A 13,010-nucleotide genomic window follows, 5' to 3' on the forward strand; every position below is an offset into this window, starting at 1 on the left:
GGAGGCGAGGCGGGAGCGCGGGGCGGGGCCGTCACCGCCAGGCCTCGCCTCGCCCCGCCCACGGCCCCCGACCTTTTCCCCACCCAACCGTCCCCGCCGGGGCGGCCCAGTGGAAACCCAGGCCCTCGTCCCTCGTGTCTCGCCAGGCTTCGTGAGCTTCGACAACCCGGCCAGCGCGCAGACCGCCATCCAGGCCATGAACGGCTTTCAGATCGGCATGAAGAGACTCAAGGTGCAGCTGAAGCGGCCCAAAGACGCCAATCGCCCGTACTGAGCGCCGGCGGGAGCGTCCCCTGGGGGAGACCAGGACTCGCACAGGTAACCGGGGGCGGCCGGGGTGCGGGGATGGGCGGTTGGGGAGGGGACACCGGACGGACCCGCCGCCTCCCCTGACTCGTGGGCTGGATCTTCGTGGCTTGTGCCTTGGACCCGCTGCGCCCTGCTCCACCTGCTCCGGGCCGGGTGCCTAGGGGGCAGGCGCAGAGCCAAAAGGGGCGGGAGAGAGGGAAGCTTTCTGAGAAGGTGGGGCGAGCCTGCGCCTCCAGTTCTCCACTGGCAGTTCTGTTCGCCAGAAAACCCTGGGGTGAACAGATGGCAAGCTCACGGCTGGGAGAGTTTAGGGGCGGCAGAATAGGCTCTGCGGGGAGCTGTAGCCCTCTGCTGGGGCCTTCTCCCAGACTCCCTGGCTCTCCCCTCCCCAACTTTCCTCCCCGGAGGGCTGGTGGCATTTAGACACTCGATCCCTCACCCCTCCAATTCCCTATAGCTCAGTTTGGAGAGGAGGGACAGGACTTTTCAAAGGGAACTTTACCAAAAACAAAACTGAATGGGACAGAAGCTGAGGATGGTGATGATATAGCACTGGGGCCACTTACTCTGCCTGCTTTACAGAGGCCATGATGAGTGGGCATTCGTCACCTTTTCCTTCTCAGTCTGGGTCCTGCCTTGTAGCTGGAGACACAGTGGCTACTCCTCTTTCAGACCACGTGTTCCCCTAGGTGAAGTGGCTTCCTGGGGAAGGGGGAACGGGAGAGATGTGCCAGGGCATCAAAAGTCTACCTTCAGACTGGTTTCCCCCATTACTGTGAGCTCCTGCAGTGTCAGCTCGTTCTCAGAAGGCTGCCCAGCCTTCTGTCCCTCCATTCCTTCAGTAGAGTACTGTGCACCAGATACTGTTAAGTACTTGGGACTCGGTCCTGAGTAAGACTGATAAGAATCCTTGTCCTTAGCAGGGGAGAGAGTCAATAAACGATGACATATGATCAAAGAGTAAATTACATAGCATGTCAGAATTGTTGGTTATAGTTAAATCAGGTAGTATACCTTGTTGAGAAAGTGACATTCGAGCAAATTTGAAGAAGGCGAGACAGACTGCCCTCTGAGGGAACAGGCGGTGTAAAGGCTCCAAGGCAAGGGTGGTATATTCGAAGAACAGCAGGAGGCCAAAGTGGTTGGAGGGAAACAAGCTTGGAGGCATGGTGAGAGAAGAGACTCCAGAGGTGAGGAGGGCCACCTTGTGGAGGCCCCGCAGGCCATTGTATGGACTTAGGCCTCTTCTCTAATATGAGGTTGGGAGTGGAGAGCCATTGGAGAGCTGAGCAGAGAGTGGTGTGACTAACCTGCATTTTAGCAGGATCACTGGCTGCCGTGTTAATAGATTGCAGAGCCCAAAGCAGATGTCTACTGCACTGACCACTCAGTCCAGATGACAGCATTTGATATGGTGTGAGGGAGTTGAGTTCTAGATGTATTTGGAAGGCAGAGCCAAGGATGCTGTTTGGAATGAATTGGAGGTGGGTGTGAGAGGAAGAGGAGTCAAGGATGACACCTGGTTATTGGCCTGAGTGGCTGGAATTGCAGAGTTTTTATGCCTAGAGATGAAGAAGGGTTGGGAGAAAGATCAGGCATGTGAGAGTTAGGCATTTGAGTGGAGGTTCAGTGTCTGGAGTTTGGAAGAAAGTCTCCAATTTCCCTGTCTCTCCTCAAATCCCACTGCTGCCAGCAGGACACCCTTTATCTAGCCAAGAGTAACCACACTCACCTTCTCTTGCAGAGGATACTGAGCCTACACTTTCTGCAAGGTGGGAAAAGCAAAACGTGCCTCTCTTGCTTCCTGAGTTCCCACCCCTGCCCATCTCTGGCTTGGGTGAAGATGCAGACACTCATGTTCATTCAGAGCGTGGGCACCTTCCTGTGGGCTTAGAGTTGGGGATGCAAAGGTGAATGGGTCGCCATCCTGCCCGTGTGGAGCAGTTCTTATTGGTAATAACTATTATATATAAGTATATAGCTGTAACTGCCTATAAGGTATATAGTGTTATTAGTCCCATTTTACAGATCAAGCAGAGAGATTAAGTCACTTGCCCATCAGCTACTGGTAGAGCCATGATTTGAAGCCAGGGGCCTAGTTTCAGAGGCTATGTTCTTAATTCTCTGATATATGGAGAATGACAAACCCCCATTGCTGTCATCACTCCAACGCTCCCACCCCAGACCGTCCTGAATATCAGAGGGGTATGTCATGCCATCTCACTTCTCCTCCCTATTAAGCAGTCTTCTAAAAACCTCTGATGTGCCATAACTCTATAATAAAGTTGACCTTTAATCTCCATCTGGACAGCAGTTTAACATGGTGCTTTCAGGCTTCCCACCCCAAAACTATTAGAGGCTGTAACAGAAGGAGGGTGCTAAGATGAGGAGCAGGCCTGGAGATGGCAATAGGAAGTGACCACTGTCAAGTTGCCAGAGATGGAGGAAATAGCATGCAAAAGCAGCTACATAACTGCACGATTTTACAGGCTAATAAAGGGTGTTTACAAATGATAAATCCTAGGTGCTCTGAAGGGCAGGGCTATCCTGAGCAGGGTCTGAGAGACAAGCCATCCCCAGGAGCAAAGAGGTGACACGGACAGGGATCTCAGGGCCAGGGCTGGCAACTCGCAGTGGTGAAGGCAGAAGGTCCAGCAGGCCTGGAGGCCAAGGCTAAGTCAGGATGAGAATGTGAGAGTTCTGGGAAAGGAGAGGGTCCCAGCAGGGCAGCCGTCGGGAGCTGTGGGGGGCGTGGTCAGGCTTTGGTTCCATAAAATGAGGCCCGGGTGGGTGGGATTGGGGTTGGGTCTCCTGGGAGTGTGGCTGTCCTTCCTCTCTAGGTCCTGGCTTTCCTGCTGCCCCTGCTCCTCTGACTGCTTGAGCTCATTATCTTGTGCTAAGGTGGGAGTTTCTCCAAAAAATCTTTACCAGGAAACTAAGAGGAAGGAAACAGACAGGAAGAGTGGGCAAAAATACAGACATGGCCAGGTAGCAGCCAAATACCCAAGGCCCTTGTCTCCTACCAAGCTCACTAGCAGGCTCTGGGCCCCAAGCAAGGGCAGTTCTGGGTTGGAGGACACGCTGAGTATCACGTCTGACTTGGATGGAGTCCTGTCCCTTCTGGGCCCGGGGCTTTGGCTCTGAGTATGCGTTTGCACAGTGTCTGCTCCGAGCTTTGCGGGCTCAGGTGCTTCAGATCTGATCCGCATGGGGCTGGGCTGTGGCTTTGGGCCTGGGCCTTCCCTGACTGGAGCCCCGCTCATGTTTAGGACCTGGCATCTGAATTGGTTCAGCCTGGCCATCATTTCTTCACCCAGGTCATGAAGCGGAGCTTCCCAGGCCTGATTCAAGCTCCCCCATGCTGGTCAGTGACCCTGCTGCCACCTCTGAAGGCTATGCTCTCTGAGGCTTGTCAGGGGGGTGACCAGGAAGGGGTCCCCCAGTAGGCAGAGGCACAGCTGTTCCCTAATGAAGACAGTCATCAGTTGTTCACATGCAGAACCCTGGATAGGCTCCTTAGGGGTTGAATGAGTGTGAGTAGGTTCGTGTGTCGGGGACCGAGTGTGTGTGAGAGACAAGAGTTGTATGGGAAAGCTCCCTAGATTGAGCTTTGGGGAGGGGTTGTGTACTATTCCAGCTTGAATCCCTGGCACTGAGGACAGTGCCAGGCACTGAAGGGCAGCTGGAGGAAAGCTGGGAGTGGGCAGAGGAGGACAACAGAGTGGGGAAGAGGGGACACCTCTGGGGTGCTCAGGACTGGGGTGGGGAGGGGAAAGAAGGGGTCCCCAGGGAGGCCCTTAGTTGCACGTGCCATAGCTGACACCTGATGGCACGGCCCTCCTCCATTCTTAGTCCTTTTCTCCCACCCAAAAGGCCCGCCAATTGGATATCCTGGGTAGGTCTTAGGGCTTTCTTCTGGGATGGGTTGATAATGCAGGGTGGGTGGCATATCAGGACTTAGTGGGCATGCAGATGGGCCCTGGTCTGAGTGAAGGAGATCTGCTATTGGAAGAGCACCCATCTTGGATGGACAGGCAGGACAGGGGTCTGTGGTGGAAGAAGGGCGGGGAGCTTTTCTGTGAAGGCAGAGCTGGAGGCCAGGTTTGCGCTAAAAGCAGTCACCTCTCAGCTACTTTGTAACTTACCCACAGTGACATTTCACAATCCCAGGCTTCTCTTCCATCCTCCCTGAAGGAAAACAAAGCTGAGAGTGGAAATCGGTTATGTGTAGAAGCCTGGTGGATTGGAAACCCTACAGATAAACCTGGGGCACAGGCTTTGGCACAGGCCTGAATACTGCAGGGAGGGTGCTGGGGACTCCCCAGATTCCTGGCTGGGGGCAAAGGACTGTGACATGGTGAGGCATGCAAAAGACAACAAAGCAGAATAATTCAATGATGCTTGACTGAGAATGGAACCCAGCTTCAGCCATTTAGGGCTCTACCAGTAAAGAAGACAGGCCAAAGCCTGTGAGGCAGGTCAGTTTAGAAAGCTGTACGTGGAGGGCTGTGAGGAATAAAGGGACGGAGAAGGAGGAGGTGGAGTAGGGAAGGTCAGCAGATCAAAAGTGACAGCAGCAGAGGCTAGAGATCTAGGGCCATCGCACTCCCTGCTCTGGTGGACTGTCCTTGTTTGTCTCACCTACCCTGCAGAGCATCCTGCAGTCTGCCATAGGGCCTTATGGGTCACAGCTGCAGAGCTTTCTAAAGTCTCCGCGTGCCCAGAAGCAGCCTCATTTCGGCCACATGGGTGCAAACCACCTTGCGAGCAAAGCAAAAGGTGTCAGGTGATCATGAAATGAAATCAGTAGTGCCAAGGTGTGTCTATAGACTTCCGAGAACGTTGATGTAAATCTGAAAGCTAAACGTGTTAATTTTCTGAAGGTTCCAAGGAAAGAGGGTTGAGGCAGAGTAGAAGGGAAGAGGATCATAAAATCATACAGTGGGTGCTCTTGCAGTGGAGACACCCTTCTCTGGGGACGGCAGCCGAGGGAGGACCCGAGGGTGGGAGGGCCAAGTTGCTGCCAGCGTGGACTATACTATGACAGCAAAGTTTCTCATGGACCCCGCGGATACAACAGTCACCTTAGCCAGCCTCTGACCTACCTGGCAAGTCGGGGCCACCCTGACAGGTTCCCCCTGCTGGTCCACAGGCTGAAGCCACAGAAGGCTGGGGAGGTGAGGAGAGCTCGGCACCTGGGGGACAGAGAAAGAATCGAGGGTGATATAAAGCAGAGACCGTGCTCCCTGATCTGCTTGCTGGCCAAGGTGGTTTGAGGGGCTGTTTTATTTTTTCCTGGCCCCCTCGCCAAACCGCCCACGCCGCCCCCCTTCCCAACGCATGATGGACGCCCTTAGTGGCCCTGTGTAAGGTTCTGCTACTGTTCACAGTGTATCATGTGTCTGCATAAACAGCCGTGTGTGTGTGTATGTGTGTGTGTGTGTGTGTGTGTGTGTGTGTTGACGTGCCCGTGTCGTTTGTCTGCCGGCTTCCTCCATCCTATGAGTTCTTTTCAGTTTTCTTATGATTTGACTGCTGTTCTCTCATCAGAGCTTTTAGATTGATGCTGTGGTCTGGTGCTGTATAAATATTTTTCCTTTTAATTTTGTTTTAATTTCTTCCTTGCCCTTCTTCACCCTCCGCCCCAACCCTCCCTGCCCTCCCACACTCCCCGACCCCACCCGCCCTACCCTGCCTCTTCCTTCCCCCTTGCCCACACTCTTGTCCTCTCTCTCTCTCTACATATATAAATATATATATATAAATCTTTTCTTCTTTTGTCATTCAATCAAATTCCAACAACCCAACCAGGGCCAGTCAAATCCACCACAGTCTCGCGCTGAGCTAGGAATAAAGTTCACGTAATCACATGAGAGTGGAGAAAACAGTCCCCCATCCGTAAGTTCAAATCAACTCAAAGTTCACAGTGTGACATGATGGCGTCATGTAACAAGGCTAAGAATCGGTTGCATGACAATTGCCGTCAAGTTTCGTGGAGGTGCTGTGATTGGAGCGTTTTTTCTTGGATGTTGTATCAGTTGATGATTGGCCAGTCATGATCACACGTGCATTCTCTTGACTTTTGTGCTGCCACGATCTTTTTTGCTGTGCTCATTTTTGTTTCGTTCTTGGTGCTTGCAGTGGTTTTACTTTCTGTTGTTTGGTTTTTCTTGTTCAGCGTTTTTTATGCTTCTTTAGATGTCACATAGAGAAAAAAACAAAACAAAAGCACAAAAAAATAGTAAAAATAAAGATGAATTCCTGAATTATCGAACATGGGATCATTTAACTGTGCAAACCATTATTTTTTTTCTTAAAAATTAAGGAAAACATCTTAAAAATATCTATGCGTGGTTGATTTACTTGCACTTGAAAATATTGTGATTTTATTTTTTTCTAGAAATTTGGGGGCCTTTTTCAATTGACACTTTCCTAGGTCTGGTCTTTTTCCAGTTAGGCCATTTTAAATCTCACTTCAAAAGGAAAAACAAAACAAAACAAACAAACAAAAAAAAAAACAAAAATGAAATCGCTACAGTAACAGAATGATAAAAAAAAATTCTAAACCAAAAAAACTAGAGTACAAAGCCAGAGGCCTCTGAGAGAGAGCCTGGTAACATTTATAAGGTTTGTATTGTAGCCACTTACGCTAAATTAAATGCGGGGAGGGGAGGTGGGGGACTGGGGTTTTGGGAGGGTTTTTGGTTGGTTCGGAAAAAACAGTACTGACAAAAGCAAAATGCACCTTTTTGTTTACAACTGAAAAAGGGTCCTTGACAAGTGTTTTTTAATTTTATTATTATTTTATTTGGTGTTGTAATTGTTTAGACTGCTGTGTACGGTTTGCTGTTTGTTGAATCAACAGTGTGAAAAACCTGCCAGCATGGATTGATATACGCATGACGTTGTCCCCTCAACTGGGGGCTTTGCAGTTCTAACTTTCTTGATGTAACCAGTCACCCCCCCATGTATAAGTGGAAGCTGCTTGCTAGAATGGAGATGAGTCTCATTTGTTAATTCACAATGATTAAGCATTCTCCTCCTGATTCTAGTCAGATCATGATTTTTTTCTTAAAAGAAAAACAAAACACCAAAAAGCCACCATTCAAAACAAAATCGAGAACTGGCTAAGTTAATTTAAGTTTGATGATTAAATCCGTTGTAACTTCTTTTAGGCTCTCCCACCCACTCCCTTGAAGTTCTGAATTTCCTCTAAATTCCCTGGCATGTATGAGAAAAATATTATGTGTGTGTGTGTGTGTGTATGTGTGTATCTATGCATATACATACACACATATCCATGTATAGCCACATATGTGCAGGTGAATATATTCTACACATATATCCAGATATATATATATACATAGCCTCGCAAATAGTTACTTACCTTGGGAAAAAAGTGGTTGGCTGGAAACTGGGCAAGGATTCAGCAAAATTCATGTCACGAATCTTCTTTTCCTCAAGTTGGGGAGGAGTGGGCTGGGCTGCTAGATTTTTGCTGTCTTGTTTGCTAGGCTTCTGTATACATATTGTATCTGGGCCAGATCTCTCAGAGATTAGTTTAATTATGAATTCATGTTCCACAGTCCCAAATTCTTCCCTTAGATCAAGCCGCCCCCAATCTAGAACTCTAAAGGAACCGAAATCAAGACCCTTTTCCCAACCACTATACTTCAGCTACTGACATCACCACTAGATCTCCCAGTGGTTTCTTACTCTGAATAGAAGAGTCGATTTCTTCTTTATGTATCATGATCATGACTAATTTTCATACTGGTCTCTTCCCTTCCTCCCACCATCCCCCAGAGCTCCCACCCTAATCCCCAGGCAGGTTCCTTTTGGTGTTTCAATGCATTTTGTGTTTCCTCTCTTGGCTTAATCAGCCCTGATTTTCTTCATTTTAGGGCAGGATGCTGAACGGGCTACATTAAAAAACAAACCTCTCTCTCTCTCTATTTATAAATGAGAACTGTTGGATGACACCTTTGACATATCAGCCAATATCAATCAAGCTGAGGACTCCAGACACTCTCTGTGACTGTAACATTTCTTCAAGAAAAGTATAGCATCTATGGAGTTCAGAGGGCACGTGTTTGGGGGAAAATATATATGACAAAGAAGAAGATGAAGAAAAATGAGGAAAAAACACACAAAAAAGGCAACTTTTAAAACAAAATAACTTGAGACCAGATGGGGAGGCTGAAGGGCTGGGAACTGGGAAAAGTCGCTGCTTACCGATCCCCGGGGCTTTTCCAGCCCATGGGCGCCTGCGGCAGGCTGGGGCAAGCGGTGTGGCGGGACCTGGTCCCCAGGGGGCGGCTGGGAGGCCGCCACTGAGCATCTCTATCTGTCATTCCTTTAGCTATTTAGGGACCAAAGGACCAAACTTTTTATTGCAGATGTGTAGCTCTATGTCAAATAGAGGGGGGATGGAGGAGAACCTCCTTCCTGCCTCCTGGCTGTTCTTGAAACAGCTTAGAGCGATTCTATGAAAAATGTAATAAAAAAAAATTAAAAAAAAAAAACAAAAAAATCAAAAACACAAAAAAAGGAAAACTTATGCTTAATTGCTTTTAAAACAGCAAGAAAATAGTTCTTTGATACTTTGAGAGGCGCTTTGATTACCCTCATTCAAGTCTATGACACTTTCCTATGGTTTTCTGTATTATATGTCTGGATGGAGCTGTTAAGATGAACAAATTGGTGGATATTTGGGGAAAGCAACAAAAATATTAAAACTCATTAACTGTGAAGTGTGAGAAAACAGGAGGGGAAAAAAAGGGACTTACAATGCAAGATATTTGTTGTGAAAAGTCTGTAAATGCTTCTAACTCTTCCCCCTCTTAAAATCATAATAGTTGTACAGAATTTTAAAAAGGAGAAGTTTAAAATACCTATATAATAGAAGAAAAATTAGAGGAAAGCAAAAAAAAAAAAAAAAAAGGAAAAAAAAAACCTATAGAAGTTAGCGTTACTGCTAAAATCCCAGATGTTGTAGGACTGTACTTTTGTAGAGTTTAGACTGAGCATCAATCCCTACTCCCCGCGAGTGCTGTCGGACGACGCCATTGACCCCGAGGGTCAGGCTGGACTCGCCCAGACCTGCGGGCTCCTGGCTGCCCACCTCCGGTGGAGGCCGCGCCATCAGCAGGAAGGCCTGCCATAGCCGCCCTCGCCTCGCTTCGCTCCGGGAGCTGCGCGCTCGCCCGCTCTCCGCAAGCCCTCGACACCTTCCGCTTCACTCGCCTTCCATGCTTGCTCCAGAGACTTTCCGGGCAAGGGAGACCTGGGAACTTTCATCTTAAAACAACTAACAACACACACACACACAAAAACCTTAAACAAGAGAGAGAAAAATAAACAATCTTTGAAGAATTTCTGAAACTGTTTACAAGGAATTTTGAAAAACAGGGATGTTTAAATGATGCCGGCTCTGTTTTTCTGTAAATAAATTTGCATATTTTGTAGGACTTTTAATTGTAATGATAGAGAAAAAAAACAAGGAAAACTATTTAATGAAAGCACGATATTTATCTTTGGTAAATGACTTTAGAGCAGTTAAAAAAGACATTGCTTAAAAAACTCAGAATCAGAAAAAACACTGAATTATTTAAGAACACATATATTTTAAAGTATAACATATTTATTATAATTTATTTGCACCGTTGGGAAGACTTGCTTTGGCATTCCGCCTCGACGCCCTTCTCATTGATGTCCAGATCATCTGGAGGCCAGGGGTCTCTCAGACCTACTTTTTTTTTTTTTTTTTTCATTTTTTGTTTTAAAAGAACAACTCTCTCTGGTTCCTCTCAGGCCTCCTGCCTTTCCTTTCTTTCTATTTTGTTGGTTAATTATTATTTAAAATTTTTTCTTTTTCTTCCTCTTGGCTCCTCCTTTTAGGATGTCCAGATGTTGTAAAAAAAAAAAGAAAAAAAAACAAACAGCTGCAGTTCAGTACAACTGCTCTTTTCACACTCAACTCCCTAAAACTCCTTGTAACCTTCTGTAACTATTGGATGACGCTTTCTCCAGCTTAGCCCTAAATAAAGCACAGTTTAAAAAAAAAAAAACTCTTTTTCAGTGGTCTGTGCTTCCTAGAATCAGGCTAGCTGTGTCTCATAGCCCCAAGGCTGGCCGTAGAAGTAGCTTTGGTCCTTCTCTGCGTAGAATCTGTCTGCGGCCCTCATTTAGAGCCTAAGCAGTGAGCAGTGCTTTCTGGGAAGTGATGGGAGCAATAAAAGGAGGTCTTGTTCCACAATTAGAAAAATTTCTCTTGACTGGTATGTGTCTCTGAAAGTCTCCATTGCAAACCCATTCTTTTGGTTCCTGGGCAGGGGTAGCCACAGTGCCCAAACACAACAGAAAGTCCCCCCTCCACCCTGGTAGGAGGAAACCGAGGCCACCTGACCTGAGTTAGGGTGGGTCAAAATGCTGTGAGGAATTAGGGAAGGAGGCAGTGGAGGCAGGGACCACAATAAAGAACAATGAGGACACAACTCACAGTTTGCCACTGAGCATTTTGCTCCTTCCCGCACAGTTTGTCTGGATGGGGGAAACTCAGGATTCTGGATGGTGCCTTCAGAGTCAGGGTCCTGGTGGGAGTGGGGTGTAGAGAGAAGAGATCTCTGAGGTGTTGCTCATCTCTCCATCATGACACAGAGAAAGATGTCCAAACCCTAAATGCCAAAGGAGGTTTGAGAAGGAAAGTATTACAGGATGAGGGTTCTGAATGAGGAAAGGCATGAACCAGGACTTGGGGTGGGGGAGGAGGAGAGGAGTGGGCAGCTTCTTCTGAGGTGAGAGCCCAGGTGGATGCACACCAGCCGCAAGCCTGCATCAGGCCCCTCCGGGACAGACATTTTTCTCAATGCTATCCCATCCCCCGAACCCTGGCCCCCAGCCTGCAGCCCTGCAGCCTGTTCTAGGAATGGACAGACTCCCACCTTGGGTCTCCATTTCCCTCTGCATAAGGGATGGGCATCTGAATGGTTTCAGATGCCTGGTCAGGGAGACAAAGGTCTTTGTCTGTCTGTCTGTGTACCCCTCCTATGGGAGAGGGGAATGGCTTCGGCCCTCACCTGTCTTCTCTGAAGGGGAGTGGTAGAGAGCAGAGCTCAGAGCCCTAGCTACAGAGCAATACCAGACCCTGGGGAGAAAAGGCACTTCCGGAACTGAGACAGGCCTTCAGGCCTCAACTTGAATGTGGAGATGGTTCCCAGATGAGAGCCTCACTGTCCTCTAAACGAACCCACACCTCCCTGACCTCCAGGCTGCAAGCCCAGGTGACAGCCTGCTCTGCCCCTTTCTGGGGAGCTAGTGGGTCCCTGGACTTCTCGGAAGAATTCGCCGCAAATTGCTAGAGGTCAAACTGGTGTTATGCTACCGTATGAGGAACGGAAAGGTGTTTTCTAAGGAATTCTTTGGGTTTTCAGCCTCAGACTATTCAAAACTGTGACTTCTGTTGGACATTTGTAACTAAAAGCCAGTGAGTCTGCCAGAGGATGACAAAATTCAACAACTCTTCCTCCTGTCACTCTTTCAGACCCTAGGGAGCCTCCCCAGACAGCTCCTGTTCCCTCGTCTCCACCTCCCCACCGGGTACTCTTCGCTCTGGCACAGCCCCTCCCCCGCTGCACTGTTGGTGGCTCAGGGGCATTGGGGCCCTAGAGCTGCCCCCGAGGACTTGGGCTTCAAAGCAGTCCAGCCAGTTCTGCTCTGTTCAAGGCATAATTGACTGAGAGAAAGGATGAAAACGTAGGACCTAGATGTGAATATGTCAGTTCTAGAAAACAAACCCTCTATTTAAAAACCGCACACCAAAGTAACTAATATATGCATAGTACATTTAAGAGAGAACTCAATTTATTAACCTCCAGGGGAAAGTCACAGATTCTTTGAAAACTTGCTGAAAACTATCGGGTCACTTTGCACATGATTACAAGGAGATTGGGGATCCTGCAGCTCATCCATCACCCCCTGGTTAAGAACCCTTGGTCTACAGCATTATTTAAGAAAACCCAAGACACAATTCTCATTAATTTCTGCTTATGTTCTATGGCTTATATTCCTCTGTTATTATTCTCCCTGCAGTATATAATTCCTTCATAGCTCCCTGATTTTTAAAAGACTTTTTACTATTATAAACCTTTTATCTCAAACTTAATAAAAAGTGCAGATATTTCCATAAAGAACTCCCATGTGCCCCACCACCTAGTGTCAACATACATCGACTCACGAGTTCTATTGAAACATATCCCAGATATCGAGTCGTTTCATTGGGGGATACTGCAGTTTCCCCTCATGTTTCCCCTGCTGCCCTGATGTCTAAAGCCTGGCTCTAGCTTGTTGTGTAGCTTTACTCTTGCTGCAGCCTCATGCAGGGAACCGTGACCTCCCAGCCTTAGCCAAGGGTGGGCCCCGGCTCCTGGGGCAAGCCCCAGGCCTCCCTCCAGCTCTTTCAAAAGCTTTTCTGCTCTTCATCTACCCGCTTGGTACTCTTATCTTCTCTCTCACTTTTCTCTTTTCTTCTCTCTCTTCTCCTCTCTTTTGTGTGTGGTGCTAATCTACAAAGAATATATTTACTGAGCTGTTTCAGTTAACAGCTCCATTTCCTTCTGGGTTTTTATATAAAAATCTGACTTTTTTCCCCTTCCGAGCTGGATCTCACCTACTCCTGTACACAGAGCACCAGTACAGTGAGA

General features: G+C 48.0%; 1 protein-coding gene across 50 annotated transcripts in view; it reads left to right on the plus strand.

Moving 5' to 3' along the window:
• CELF4 (CUGBP Elav-like family member 4) overlaps positions 1 to 10,379 on the plus strand; it is a 306,214-nt gene extending 295,835 nt beyond the window's left edge. For 32 of the 50 annotated variants that reach the window (XM_023531423.1, XM_023531499.1, XM_023531429.1 and 29 more), the window contains 2 exons: positions 147 to 318; positions 8,214 to 10,373. In XM_023531423.1, the coding sequence (XP_023387191.1) occupies positions 147 to 318; positions 8,214 to 8,240 (199 nt within the window). In that variant the 3' untranslated portion in view covers positions 8,241 to 10,373. Of the gene's footprint in view, positions 1 to 146; positions 319 to 6,120; positions 6,538 to 8,213 lie in introns of those variants that run through there. The other 18 variants (XR_002780759.1, XR_002780762.1, XR_002780761.1 and 15 more) reach the window with 6 other exon arrangements.
• Positions 10,380 to 13,010: the final 2,631 nt, after the last annotated feature.

This window comes from Pteropus vampyrus, unplaced genomic scaffold (assembly GCF_000151845.1).
Source record: "Pteropus vampyrus isolate Shadow unplaced genomic scaffold, Pvam_2.0 Scaffold3, whole genome shotgun sequence".
NCBI classification, from domain to species: Eukaryota; Metazoa; Chordata; class Mammalia; order Chiroptera; family Pteropodidae; genus Pteropus; species Pteropus vampyrus.